Here is a 15,230-nt window from a genome sequence, read left to right on the forward strand (position 1 = left end):
TGCATGAAGGCTGTCAAAACATCAAGCGAATGTGTGATACAGAATGTAAATATATAGATCGCACAACCATGTAAGTCATTACGAGAAAACAAATTCTCAGGCTGTTTTATATAAGGTTTTAAATAATTATGAATAACAGTTAATATCTTTTATAAGTCTGTAACTTTAATTGATTAATTGTTGTGTTTTACATAATGATGTGTCATAATGTTTAATTTTGAAACACAAACTATATGTTTAAATGGAATTTATCTCCTATAATGAAATATAAAAATGTGTTAATTGGTTATTTGTAAAGTTGTAATCGCAACTAAAGCAAATAAAGAAATAAATACAAAAAATATATATATCACTTCCAAAGAGGTCCAGGTAGGTTGGTCGGTACTAGAAGGAGAATGGGTATTTATCCTATGCCAAAGTATCGGACCACACAGTGCTTGAATCTTAAAGATACTAATCAAGATATTATTGCGTTTATGCCATTGAAAAACAACATGACAGAGAAAATAAAAAACAAGTTATATTCAAAATAGTTTTCCAGTTTCTGAATTATTACACCATTATACATTTTTCTTTTATTTTTCCCAATAACAGTTGGTCCATTTGTCACATCAGTCTTTTCGTTACATCTTAACAATGGAGAAAAAACACATGTAAAGAGAACAGTGGCGCCAGAGGGAGAAACTACACGTGAGTTGGAAGTGAGGGCATTGAGCTAAGGAGTGATTTCTGAAGGACCATCAGCCAGTCCTTTTCTTCCAGGAGTAGTCTCACTAATCGTGCTTGCTTTATGTATTTGACTAATTCCCACGCTGTTGTCGATTATTGGCTCAGAATAAGCTTCACTGCAGCTTTTTTCAGTTAGGTTCTGTACCCATGTTTTGTCCTTGAGCTCTGACTAGCCTTCATTATCAATGGAGTACGAAATGTGGATGAAATTTCCAAATCTGGATATTATGGTCTCTGTTTCAATAAAGGTTATATCAAAAAACATGGAGAGATAGTGAATTTGGAGAGATGGTGAATTTGTATTGCATCTGTGAGTGAAGATTCTATTTAATCCTGGGCAAGCATATGTAGTGAAACATAGAGCTACTTGATGTAGGTCCTATCAGAGAGATGTAAAATCGCATCTACTCTAGGTATAACCATCTAAGAAACCATGCATTGCTTCCCTATGAAAGTCATATCATAAGAAAAGGTTAAACTGATCTAAGCAGGGGTAATATCCAATACATTTTAGTGTGGGTGGTATCAGATTAGTATGTAACTCTGCGTAATATCACTGACCAGCTTTGTTAAACCGACACAAGTGATTTTGCATTAGCATGAAAGATGTGTAGCAATGCATGTGCAACATATAGGAGGCGGACCATACCCTTCTATAACAGTCGACTAAACAATATTAAACAGTCTGTCATCGCTTTGTCAGGAGGCATGACTGATAGTCATCTATCCTTTTTATTTATATTACTATTCTACATGGTTAAATAAGCATGGTTTGTTTTTGGCTTCCAGTAATACCTTTTGGTCCAATTGAATACCAAACTATTGCACTGGTATTGGGGAGCAGAGAGGTGGGTAGACATACTTTGGAATGATGACCCAAATAAGGGAGCTCTTGGCTTTTCATTGTTTGTGACCCACTACTTGCCAAACACAAATACACAAAGGGCTACAGACTAGTAACACTGGCCTTGTTGTAAAAAATAATGTATTTGATATTTGACAGTTTTTAAACTTTATATCTCTTCAAGGTAGGTGAATACACTATGCACAATAAATGGGGGTTTATTACAAACAGGGTCCCTGGAGGGAGAACCTAGCACTGATGTCAAAAGACCAGCAACAAGCTATGAGGAGAAGAAAAATATCACTACCGATTTGAAACAATCCCTTCAGGAACATCAAAGCAAATAAATGCTGCTGTTTTAGCACATTTTAAATATTAATATTTTCTTTGAGCAGTTTCTCTTGCATTCATACTAATCTCCCAAACTCAACATTTTATTTTATGATTTTATTTTTATAGATCAGTAGGACGCACTCTCATGTCCATAATCACTTAAGTGTAATGTAAATATAAATGGCATAACAATAAAAACATTAAAAAAATCAGAACAGGGTGTTAGCTTCAGTATCGGGGCCAAGTCGCTGCCATCTCTGCGGTGCTTTGCAGCACCAAGAAGCCAGACCATCTTGGTAATGGAAGGGCGAGGGAAAAGGAAATCATGCAAACCGAAAAGCTGAGCAGATCAGGAGCCCCACTGAAACAGACTGAAGCTGGCGGGGAAGCTGAATGGTCTAGGAACAGTTGTGCAAGACCCTACGAAGACGGAACCCGGATGAATCAAAACTTGAGGTACGTGGGTTACCAACAAAATCCGAGGGACCGAGAGAATTGAGAGAGAAGGAAGGCGGGCAAGGGCAGCCGGCAATCCAGGGTCTGGGACCTGAGAGAAAGTAAAGGAGTCAGTGACCCGAATGCACTGTTCCTAAATTAAGGGGGTCTGGCACACAAGAACAGTATTGCATCAAAGCTAATACAAACGGGTCAGGGACCCGAACGAAATATTAGAAAAAAAGGCAATATAATCAGGTCAGGGATCCAAACAAAGTACTGCAGCAAAGTCAATATAAAGGGGTCTGGGACCCGAACAAAACAAAGCAGAGAAGCCAATATGAAAGGGTTTGTGACCCCCAGAGAAGTACTACAGAAAAGCAAATTCAAGTGAAGACTGTGTGTGAGGCCGAATCAGAACCAAGGAAGAACCGCACCCCTTGGATGTTGTGAAGAATGTAAGAAGGCGAGTCTGCGACTCGCACCCATTTGAAGACTGCAAACTAAGTCATCTTCCTCGTCATAGTACCCGATAAAGCAGTGAAACAAGTACAAGGTGAACTCGATGAACTAGGTGGATAAAGTGCTAGGAGGAGGGAGGCATCCTCTTGGCTTGTACCATAGCTGCAACTAGGGAAAAGGAGCTGTTACCACTAAGACTGAACATTGTGATAAAGTGGCACCCTTGTGGTTTATGCAGTGTTCGTTGAATCTAAGAGAAAGGAACCTTCTTTTGAACACCTCGTTTTGTTGCAACCCCATTGGAACTTTGTTTTCTTCAATTGAGACTGTTGTACTGAAAAGGAACTCCCTGGAAAGGAGGCTGTTTGCCCAGGCTAAGTTCACAGTTAAAGATTTCCATATTGGAGTTCAGCATATAAAGGAAGGAAATAGGATTTTAACATAGGACGGTGGACTCTTTTGTTTTGACCTGACAATCCTTAGTTTTGTTGAGGCAGGGAAAACCCCTTTTAGTCATAGGGACAGGCAGGGCTTTTCCCCTTTATTTTATTTTAAATAAAAGTCTTTACCAATAACAATGTCACTCCTGTGTCGGTTGCTACTCTACACCCTTACAATAGTTACAGTGGTGCTTTACCTTGGATAGATTTGTGAACCAGAAGAAGACATTTAAATATGGCCCTGTTTGCATCATCAGCCATCCAGCCTGGTGACGGTACGACGAAGTAGGTGTGAAGTGAGAGAATTCAAAGAGTCCTGGTAGCAAAGTTAATGATCTTGTTGAGAGGACAGAAAGCATAGTTGGTGGGATCGGGGGGTCCTAAGAGGATGCTGGCACAGTAGTCCAATTTGGAGAAGACAAGAGTGGTTAAGAGATGCTTGGCAGTGTTGATTTTCCTAATATTTGGGAGGATGAGTCGAGCTGCTGTTTCAGTTTTGAAGATGACAGTAGAGAAGATGTGAGAAGGGTCATAGATGACACAGGTTTCTAGCTGAAGAAGAGTAGGGGAGAGTGTCAGGTAAGAACTGGATAGGCAGAGAATGAGATGAGAGAGCGCTTTTGGGAGTGAAGATGAGCACCTCTGTTTTGGTATAGTTTAACATCAGAGTGCAAAGCTATCCAATATTTAATAGCAGAGACACAGTTTGAAATGTTGATAGAAAAATCAGAGGAGAGTTCAGGAAAAGAGAAGATGACTTGGGTGTCGTCCACAAAGAGTTGTTACGAGAACCCAGAGGAGGAGATTAGTGCCCCAGAGCAGAGGTGTAGAGTGTAAATAGGAGCGGACCCAAGACAGCGCCTTGTGAAACACCAACAGTTAGAGGAGTGAGCTGAGAGGTGTTGCTCCAGGAGACAGAGAATTGCTGAGGTGCAAGTTAGGATTCAATCCAGGCAAGGACCCGATCAGGAATCCCAAAAAGAAAGAGTATTAAGGAGATCAGAGTGATAGACGGTGTCAAAGGCAGCAGACAGGTCAAGAAGAATTAGGATAAGAGGATAGGTTTGAGTTATTAGCAGAGGCGATGAAGTAGAGACATTCATGAGAGCAGTTTCTGTGGAGTGACCAGAGCAGAAACCTGCTTGTTGGGGGTCTTGAAGGTTGTGGATGTCTAAGACATTGGTAAAACGGTTGAAAACAACCCTTTCAAGCATTTTAGAGTAGTGCTGTGGAACGAGATACAGAGGGCAAAGGTTAGCTGGTAGGTTTGGGTTAGCTCCTTGCCTTTTAAGGAAAGGGATGACCGTGGCTGTTTTGAAAACCGAGGGAATGCAAGTGGAGTCGAAGGACAGGTTCATGAGTTCAGCGAGGTGAGAGGCCACTAAAGGGGCAATAGGCTTGACTAGCTGAGGAGCAGGAGAGTCTGATGGAGCACCAAAAGGGTTATCCTTCATCAGTAGAGATGGGACATTGTCAGTATTAGTGTGACTAAAGTGGGACATAGAAGCAGAGGATGATGGTAGAGTAGGCAGAGTGTAAAATGTAGGAGGAGGGACTGTGAGGAAGGTCAGGAGAGAGTCTCTAATTTTGGGAATGTTTGCAGTGAAGTATTCAGCCAGGTCATTAGCTCTGAGAGTGGAGTTGATCGTCCTAGACTTAGGAGGAGTAATGGGTGAATTTAGGGTGCCCTATAGCCGACGAGGATGGCTTCTTGCTCTATCAAGAGTGAACTTGAGAGAGTTCAGGGCATAGAGGTAGAGTTGCAAGTCCTCATGCGAGTGGGTACGCCATCATTTGCACAGCAGCTGACGCATGTCTGTGCGGGGAGAGCGCATGCATGGTGCGACCGATGATTGAGGATGCTAAGACTTAGGGGTGAAAGTAGGCAGTGGGAAGTGAGAGGAGAATGAGTTGTATAGTAGGAATTGAAAGCTGGAGACGGCAATGTTGGTGGAAGAGGCATCGGATGTGAAGGAGGAGAGTGATAACTGTAGGTCAAAGGGAAACAGGGGAATGGTAGAAGCTTATATTTCCTTTTAGTTATATGTGAAGCAAGTGTTGAAGAAAGGTCAGAGGGTGGAAAGGAGATGGTGGTGGAAACCATTGCGTGATCAGGTATGGATGGTGTGACAGTAGTATTAGTGGCTGAGAGAGAGGTGGAGATGAGTAAGAGATCCAAAGAGTTATCCCCTGTATGGGTAGGTAGGTTATGGATAGAGTGGAGAGCGGGGTCACTAAGAAAAGACTGAAGTTCAGATTTCTGAGAAGTGGTTGGAGAGGGAAGGTTAAAGTCACCTAAGAGACTGAGGTGATGTTTAGTGGAAAGAGAATCAAGGAGTTGCCCTAGATCATCAAAGAATGGTCCAGTGGCACAAGGAGGACGATAGATGGAGATGATGTGAACCAAGTGAGGCAGAGTAATAGTAGAGATGGTTAATTAAAAAGAGGTAGGAGAGGACGTGGCATTGGAGATTTGTGAGGCATTGAGGCAGGAAGAGGGTTGGTGTCCGACGCCGCCCCCTCTGCCAGTCAGTTGAGGGAGAATGCATGAAGGACAGTTTGGTGTTGTGTAGGGCTGCCAGAGTGGCAGTGGCAGATGGAGAAATCCAGGTTTTGGTGATAGCAAGAAGGTCTAGCGAAAGAAAGCTGGAGTGAAAGTAATCGGTGATAAAGGACGTTTTGTTGATTGCAGACTAAGCATTTCAGAGTGCAATATTCAGTTGATGAGGTAAGGAAGAGTAGAGAAGTTGAGTCTTAGGGGAAGACAGGTGAGGTGGATAGGTGTTAGAGGAGGTATGGTTAGCTCGTCTGCTTTGTTTGTTAGAAGGAGGTGGAAAAGAGAGGGACTAGTAGGAGTTTTGAGTTGTGAGTTTTATAATAGGGATAGGAAAGGAGGAAGTTGTAGCATGATTGCAGAAAGTATAGGTAGAGAAGAGTAGGAGTAGCAGGAGTGAATGCATCATAGGTGAGTAACACACTGTGGAGAGACAGTACAATAATTAGAAAGCTTGGGGTACTCGCAGGTGCTACAGGGAAAAAGACAAAGGCTCATAGGCCAAGAGGCAAAGAGGCTGGTCAACAGCGGGTCTTCACCCTTCACTGTTCCGTCCTTAACTGGGATGCCCCTGGCTGGATGCCGCTAGGGAGTTCAGAGGGGTTGACGCATGCTCTTGTCAAATGAGCATCTAGTCCATCAGTGATGGCTCTCTCTGATATTGTCTCTGGTGTTGCTGGGATGAGGTGATTTCTTCCTTATTGGTGTTCCCAGAGGAGCCTTTTGTGGCCTTCATTTAGAGATGGGTTTGATTCAAGATGGCCGGAGGACTTGATGTCACCAATACAAGATGACCACAGGAAGTGTTGTCATAAATCCATAGATGGTCTCTGATAGTGAAGTTCCAGACAGAAAGTGAAACCAAAAACCATAAGAGATGACACAATCTTGTGGCCTTCAGCTAAAGATGGGGTTGACCCAAGATGGCCGCAGTGTGGCAATGACTACACAGGAAGCTATGTTTTCCACATTCGTAATGGACTGCAGCGTACAATTTCACAAGGAATTAAGGGAGAACTCATTAACTGGGGCAGTCTGCTGCTGCAATATTGGAGCACCCTATGGTCCTGTTATGTTTTTTCAGGGAAGTAGCATAATATGGTCAAGTCTTCGTTCATCATGGTGGCCCCCATGGGACCTTCCAAAATTGCGGCAAATAATTACAGATACGGCAAGATGCACTCTGCGTTGTAAGGGTTCAGGCTTGCCCTCAATGAGACGTGTTCCCATTTGTTGCAGTCCCTTGTAACTCTACAGTAAGTCCTAATTGTTTGTGTTTTTCTTTTTTTCTGGCTTGGCCTCTGTCACCCCTCCCCTTGTTCCCTGCCCCTGTGTCCCTGCTATATCTTGGGTCTATTGTCGTTCAATTCTAGTTCTGGATTCTCTCACATCCATTGTGCTCTTTCTGTTTCTGCTTCTGCTTACCCGCTGACCATCTGTGGAAGAAGATCCCGTGCTACTTGTCATCTAGTCCGATCCCATTCAATATGCTACAGAATCTGCAATCGGGGGTTTTCTTCCATTTGAGGGTTTCCCCATGTCTTTAACCTGGGTCCTATGGAGGCCTTCCAACTACCTTGTGATTACTCGGGTGGCAGGCTAGTTTCTTGCAGGGACCGGCCCTTTCTCGTCACTCCACCGTACTGACAAAGGTCTTCATTAAGTGCAGACATCACAAGTGTCAGGGGAGCAAGAATGTAACTAAAATTATGCTATCTGTGCAGCATTTCAGTGAATACGGAGAGAGAGAAACAAGACTCTTAAGGCTTGACTGATGTCATTTGAAATCTATGAGCTCCAGCCTTCGCAAGAAAGGGACTGGGGACGAAGCAGGATCTAACTACCTGGGAAGAGGGAGGGGCAGAGGAAGATGAGGCTCTGTTAATGTGGCACAAGAAGGAGTTGAAGATAGACAAATGTTGAATGTGTGCAATGATCAATATAATTATTGTAAAGAATTTGACATTGGAAAGCCGAATGCACAAATGTATTTGCATGTGACACTGATCAGCCGACGCAGCTTTTGTCTTCTTTCTCAGTCATGTCCACCACCTCTTCCAGCCACTCTGTTCAATAAAATAATAGGATAGCCAGAGGGCTATTGCTGCACCACTGATTCATCTTGATTTAAACAGTGCTGCTAGTGAAAAGAACGTTACTTGTTTGGTTACCTGCTCAGATGAAGAAGTAAATGCAGCTGGTATTTTGGTCGACCAATACCTCATCACGTGACATGCCCTATAACTGTAAAATTAGGTCCTGTTTCTGAACATCATACTTTCAAGTAGGCCAATACATTTTGTATGATTTGATCCACTCTCTGAAATGGTTGCAATATCTAGTGTTCCCCTGATGGTATTCATTTAGATGTTCCGATATATAGGGAACTGGTTTTTTTGTCTGTGTTGCCAGAGTCTCCAAGTTCAAAAGAGGGGCTTCAAAAGGATTCCTTCCTCGAATCATCATCTATGATATCCTATCCAGATGTTCCTCAGAATCCTTTCCACCGCCAGAAGGCGCTTTGCTGCTCGGTCCCATGCCTCGAAAGCGCCCTTCCCCGGACATGACGTCTGGGCTAGTATATGTTGAAGCAATGTACCCTGTAACCACAGTTCCTTTTTTCCGCACACTTTTTTTTTTAAGAACACGTTTGTCTGAATCTTCAAACCTGTCTTAGTCATTACCAACCCAGAGAAGGCCTCAAACTGTGCATGGATTGCGACCTGCAAATGTCTGTTTCAGATCTGCACTGTATTTGTCTGTATTGCTTGGGCGAGGAGCACGATAACCAGCATTGCGGGTCGTGTCAGTCCATGCCCCCGAAGGCACTTCGGGAACAGGCAGCAAAACTCTTTACCTTCACTCATAAAGTGAAGGGTAATGTGGCACGAAGCGTCGGTCCGAGTAGAGGTCCCCTCCGCGCAAGGAAAAGAAGCAACACTGCAAGTGATCCCACTCCCCTAGTGGATCCTCACACCAGCATTCTTCCTCCTCTTCCAGAAAGAAGAGCCAGAGCTCTAAAGGCACTGCTGGCGGATTATGTACCTTTTCTGACCCAATCGTCCACTGCGGAGGATGGGAGCGATTTTGTCTAAAGAAGCTTGACATCTTTGCCAATGCACCGACAGCTTCAGCGCCAACGGCACCCACAACGTCTTAGGTGACTGGCAGGGTACCTGCTGGGGTCCACTTCCACATGCCTACGGGCTCGGGCCTAGCCAAAAAGAGGGACGAGTTTCCCGTCCACTCAACTCTGCCTTCGGACGTCGAGATCTCAGCACCACTGCCGATTTCATCCTCGGCGCCGTGGACACAGAAGAGCCTCTGGAATATGCTCCTTTTCCCTTTAAACTCTTCATGTCTAAGATGTGCGACATATACGATGAGGAGGAGGACCAGTTAACTTTTGGGTTTCAACTCTTGATCTCTAGGGAGAAGAAGGACTTTGTAGAGGAGTTCTATATAGAGGGTGATGACATCCAAGGGCTGGCTTCGGCCCTCAAAGAAGCCACTAGTCTAGACACCTCCACCAAGCTGGCCATTTTTCCAGTCCATTCCCCCGGTAAGCCTCAGGCATCTTTTCAGAGGATGATGGTAAAGGTGACCGATAATTTAGGTCTCTCCGCCCCATCCAGGCTGAAAATTGAGTTGGAGTTAACTGACATTCTGGATGAGGGTTCCAAGAAGGAAACACTACTACCCTTCAGCGTGGCTGAAGAAGCTTGCTTACTGGAGGTGTGGGAGGAGACCGCTTCTGCATCTGTAGTTGAGAGGGAGCTGTCAAGGAGTGTGAAACACTGACAACAGGCTTAAAGTTAAAAATAAGATGATTTATTTAATCAAATGTCAGGATGGTTTAAGGCCTAACTTGCCCTATGGTAAGGTGGGATTTTTCCCTACCTGAGCGAAACTAGGGAAAGTCTGAGTCAGAAAGTTCACGTTAAAAGTCTGTCTGTGTTCAAAACCTATCCTTGCCCTCACAACTAAAGCTACACAATGTGTAGGAATGTCAATAATAAAAGAAATGGTGATCAACACAAAGTTCTGAGCTTCTTCCAGCTCCTAGCTTCCTCTTCAGCTCCCCTTCCCCAAGTTCAAGAAAGTTCCACAAATCCTTGAGGTTTTTTTCCCCAAGTTCAAGGCAATACAGTTCCACACAGTCCTTGTGGTTCCCATCCCCAACCTTAAGGCAACACAGTTCAAAAGAAAAGGGTCTTGAGGCTCTGCCCTCAAGACAGCATTTCAGTTCATCAAGTCTCAGGGTTTCATTCCCCAAAACTTCAACGTAGCAACTTTTACTGGTCTCAGTCTCTCAATGTTTAACACAATTTCAGGTTAACTTGCTACCCATTCTGGATTGCATTAACAGTTCACTCACAGTGCTCCTTCTTGGTTTGTTTCACAATGTCTTTAATGTTCACAATGGAGGGTTCCCTGGTCTAGACGCAGTTGTCAGACCACATGGTTCACCCATCGCAAGTCGCGTAACCATGAACCTTATGCTCTTCAGCCCACGCAGATTCTTCTGTATCTGCCCTGTGTACAGATTCACATTCACTTAGATTCTTCTTATCGGCCTCTTGGCTTTATGTGCAGTTTCCCACTCTCCTGATTAGCCTCTTGGCTTTGTCACAACGTGTCACATATCCTATTCCAGTCTTGGGTCTTGCTGCACTGTATTTATCCACATAGTTCACTTTGTGGGGGTCTTAGTTCATTCCCCACCTTTCTGTAATGCTTTTTCATACTTGCGTTTGTATTTCATATGTTGCTTTCAAATGGGCGCTTTCCCATTTAATTTTCATCAGTTCGTAGCTTTGCTCTCAAAGTTTTCATTCAGTTCGGTATTCAATATTCATGCTTTTTCCATCATCATTTACTTTACTGCTTAATTTCCATGCCACCTGTGACTTTGGGTTCGTTCCCACTCTGTGCATGCTTTTCGGGTCACTTGGCATTCATTCTGCTTACATTCAGCCCACTCGAAACTCCCCAGTCTCGAATGATGCTCTCTTTCACTCACCGGTCCCCAGCTGCCTGTCGGGTAGCAGCGCTGGACTCCTTCTGCTGTCCCTACCGGCTTGCACTCGATTGCGTGCCCCACTTGCATCTTTGATGCCTTGCTTGGATCACCGGCAGCTCCGCTCTTTCTTTTCCCTCGCTCCCAGCTCCAGCTGCACTTCCCAGACCATGGAGACTCCCACACCTGAGGAATTCCAATAGCCCAACTCCTCCTGGCTTCCACAGGTCTACAGGGTCATCTGCTGGCATCCTGGCGTCTCTGCAGGACCCACCACGGCTTCCTCCTCACAAGCAGAGTTCCCTGCTGGTCCCTCCCACAAAGGCCTCCCTGTTACTCTCTTGGTCTCTTTTTATACACCTGCAACCATTTGACCCGTTGCAGGTGTGAGCTCTTAATTGAACTTGCCTGATGATAGTTAGAGGGACATGCATGACCTTCACAGTGTTCTGCAAGCATCTTCCTCGTCCCAGTAGTAGAGTAGTGAAAGGAGTCACTGGTGTTCTCTACTCCTAGTCACCTCTTCCTCGTCTCAGTACTGCCATAGGAAATATGTGGCAAAATGAGAGGAGATGTTTGACAAGAGCCCATAAAGGCCGGGGGAGGGTTAGGTTGGTTTTCAATAGGGAAAGGGTGATACCATGTCTCGCCCTTGGGTACCCCACTCCATCACTTCTCCACCCCCAGGTTCGGTATCCAAACGTGATGAGAAGAGGATCCGGGGGAGTAGGAGTGAGAATACCCTGAGGTTTCTCACAGGAGGCATTGTCCTGCCCCCTTTAACCCAGCCTTTCTATCCACACATGCCTCCCCAGTGAGCTTCGTGGTACATGCCAAGACTGCTAATCTGAAGTCTTCCACCTTTCCTTCTCTTCCACCTGACCTGGGAGAGCAAGAGACTGGACGCCTGGGGAAAGAAGGTGTTTGCGTTGGGCAGCCTCACCTTTCAGACTTCTGACCCTTGCACCATCACCTTGCCTCTGGATCCCATCTTTTTGGATGAGGTCCGTCAGCTTTGCTCAAAGTGTGGCAGCACTGGTACCGTGCCCGGAACGAGGCAAGGGTTGGTATTTCAACTATTTCCTCGTACCCAAGGAGGACTGGGGTTTGTGTCCGATACTGGATCTGAGGCTGCTTAATTTGTTCCTGCTCAAGGATACATTCAAGATGGTTACACTGCCTCAGATCCTGCAAGTCTCGATCTGCAGGACTGGTTGGTATCAATGACCAAAACAACCTAAACTACCTATTGCTAGGCAGTAAGCCCAAATGCACTCCTACCGAATCTTCGTTCGGGAGTTAAATGTTGACTCTTAGTTGATCAATTGATACTCTCATGTGGAAAGAGTGTTAATTGAGTCTTGACTTTAACAAATTACAAAATAGAAAATAAATAACATCAATAAAGGGTAAATCGGGCATGTAAGATCACTTATGTAACCAATTATACAGATCTGGTACTGACCAATACTTTTTGATACTTTTTAATAGACCTCTCAAGGTCTGTTTTTTACAAACAAATGAACAATGTACAAAAGAATTATTCAGACAATGGTGAAGCATCCAGGAATTCTCATTCCAATTAACAAACAGAGTATATCCTGGTTCGTAAAGGTACATAAATGCAACAAAAGCAGAAAGCAAGTAGCTCAAAGCCTAGCATTATTATTTACATCCTGTAAATGTTCAAAGGGACATGTATACATTTCATTAACCAATTGTAAACCAGCGATATAAATTTGACAAACAGCAATAAGTTCACTCTTGGGGTTTTGTATTGTGAAGTAACTCCATTCAGGGAAGCCCCTTTTAATAGGTGACATAGGTAACCAACGCGTTTCGGATCGAATGATCCATCTTCAGGGTGGGGACTTCACTGTTCCTGTATGTAGTAGGGTAGTGATTGTTAAATGCGTTCTAAAAGCCTTTCCTGCGGGGAATTCAAAAGAGTAAACATTACCATTTAAGCTAATCAGTGAGGTTAACTGATATAATTTTGAACCGAAATAAGTAGAGAGGTAATGGGTACTAACCTCAATCTGAGGCTGATAAAGTTCCAATTCAGACCCAGTCAACAGCTGTAATGCGCCGGAGGCCGGGAAGTGACAGAATGCGGCCGGGACACCCTATAAGGAATAGTAACAGAGTAATGATCAGACCAAACAGTCATGAGACATCTAGATGGTCATAACAAAGTTTTCTCAACGAGCTATGTCTAAGCTATCCACCGAGGGGATAGAAACAGATATTAAATGTATATAGGAGCGCAAGCCTGGTATCTCGCTACGAGATACATGAAGTTCAATGCATCACGCCAAGTGTAAAAAGGCGGGTGCAAAAAAGTGCAGACGCAGGTGCGCCGTCCAAACGGAGTCTAAAGACCTACCTAGGTTGCAGATAAACACCGAGTGAGCCGACCGCTGTAAGCGTAGCGGCTCCACTACGGTAGGCATTAGTTGTTGTCCCGGTAACCCCACGCATGCGCGTTGGGCCAGCCGGGAAATCCGCCATATTGGTGTGGGCCACTCATCGCAGAGAGAGGAGCTCCATAGAGTAATAGGTAAGAGCACCTTGGAATCAATGTAACCCATGTAGCGGGGTCTCTATATTAAATATGTAGAGGAAAGCACTCAAACAGAAATTGATTACTCTGGGATGCGAGTGGGGGCACCACCGCGAAACCAAAAGGATTCGCGGGGTGCCCCCATCTCGCATCAATATAAATGACAATTCTATGGGGGGGTATCTCAGGTGGCCGTATCTCTGTACTAAAAAGAGGTATTGAACTGGCGAGTCAAGCCAATATAGCTATGTGCATTCCTAATCTACTAATCACCAAGTGACAAAGTCATAGAGTAAATGTATCGACAAGTCCATGGTAACGAATCGAGTGGACAAAGAGGGGAATATGTGATATCACACAATCTAGATGTTAAGGACACAGGCTCTAGGTATTTGAGAACGAAAACCTAATAAGGAATAAAGAGAGTGGAATCAATGACCCTCAGGATGCCTACTTCCAGGTCTGATTCATCGGAAACACAGGAAGTACTTGAGGTGTCGAGAGTGGTGTAGGAGTGGTCAGCCGTGGTCCTTACGGGATATTACTGGAGTAGCATTGTCTTTTTTGTTTCTGCTATGGAGGTGGTCTCCTGCAGCCTGAACTGTTTCCTCATCCTTAAAAGAACCACACACGGGCAAAGCGAGAGTGGTGTAGGAGTGGTCAGCTGTGGTCTGCGGTGGAGCCGCATGGAGTAGGGTAGGCAGTTTATTTCATTATCACCATCGCTTGCAGAATGACTCTCCCAATGAATCAAGGATGAGTACATGAGCAGTGCACATAGCCAATTTGAATGAATGCCCATCCCCGCCCTCCTTATTGCAAGTTACCGAGACGCAGAGCCAAATGAGCGAAGGACTTCTTGATCATTGTATCGGTCTGTGGAGCTAGCCTTTTGGAGCACGCTGACTGTGGCTCCTATCATTGTCCTGGACCGGTCTCTCTGCTGGGCCAATAATAACTTGGCTTCACCATGAAATTATCAGCTACCCGTAAATATGGCTTGCGTAGCGGCCGGCCCGTGCCGCAAAAAGGCCCAAAAGCCCGGAACAATATATAAAAGCACCCAAAAAGGCGCACATTGAAAACTGGCACCCAGTCTACCCTTACAGCGTTCCTTAACCTATTACTGACCGGTACCTGGGTCACCCAACCTGATTTGCACATCCTATCTTCAAGGCTGCACCATATCATCTATTTCACCGATCATAGACAACAATTCCCACCTAAACATATGTATTGGTCTCCCACGGGACTCCCTGGGAAACACACAGAGAAAGGCTCCGCTTATTGATGTATATAACAACAAGACCGTTTTGGGATTGCCTACTGTGGGTTGCCCAATTCAATAGTCACACTTAGGAAACGCACAGTTTCTTTGTTAAAAAAGATGATTCGAGTGAACATGTGTCTCTAGCTTGGCTTTCAAGTGAATGTGAGTGCACTGTGTCAGGCTAAAAAACACATGTTGGGCCACATAAAGAGTGGGCCATGTGTCTGCTGCTTTCTAGATGAAAAGAACTGGAATCTTTAATGGGTTTTATCTGTCAGGCAGGTGCAGAAGTGTTAAAAAAGAAGAAAAATGGGGGGGCGCTGTTGCGCACAACTGAAATGGCCGCCTGATTGGAGTGCTCCAATCACGAGGACATCCTTATCATAAATTAATCCTGTTTGGGGCCGCGAAGATAGGAAGCGACTACATCTGCTGTTGCCGGTATTCCTACTGCACTTTGTGTGCAAATCCTGTGTGAAACCGCGGAGGCGCGGCTGAGTTCGGAGCTTCGTTGCGCGGGGCGGCCTGCCCGGCTGACTGCAAGCTGCCACTGAGATCCGGAAGAGTCACACGCCAGATC

The 15,230-nt window shown here is 44.7% G+C and overlaps 1 protein-coding gene across 3 annotated transcripts in view; it reads left to right on the forward strand.

Annotated features, from left to right (window-relative positions):
- The window catches only part of LOC138453790 (zinc finger protein 773-like), a 411,528-nt gene that overhangs the window by 254,651 nt on the left and 141,647 nt on the right, over nt 1–15,230 (forward strand). For 2 of the 3 annotated variants that reach the window (XM_069606944.1, XM_069606945.1), the window contains exon 7: nt 595–690. The exons of the other annotated variant lie outside the window; for it this stretch is intronic. In XM_069606944.1, coding sequence (XP_069463045.1) covers nt 595–690 — 96 coding nt within the window. The remainder of the gene's footprint in view (nt 1–594; nt 691–15,230) is intronic. 3 annotated transcript variants of the gene reach the window in all.

This window comes from Ambystoma mexicanum, chromosome 4p (genome assembly GCF_040938575.1).
Source record: "Ambystoma mexicanum isolate Mex_15411 chromosome 4p, UKY_AmexF1_1, whole genome shotgun sequence".
Lineage (NCBI taxonomy): Eukaryota > Metazoa > Chordata > Amphibia > Caudata > Ambystomatidae > Ambystoma > Ambystoma mexicanum.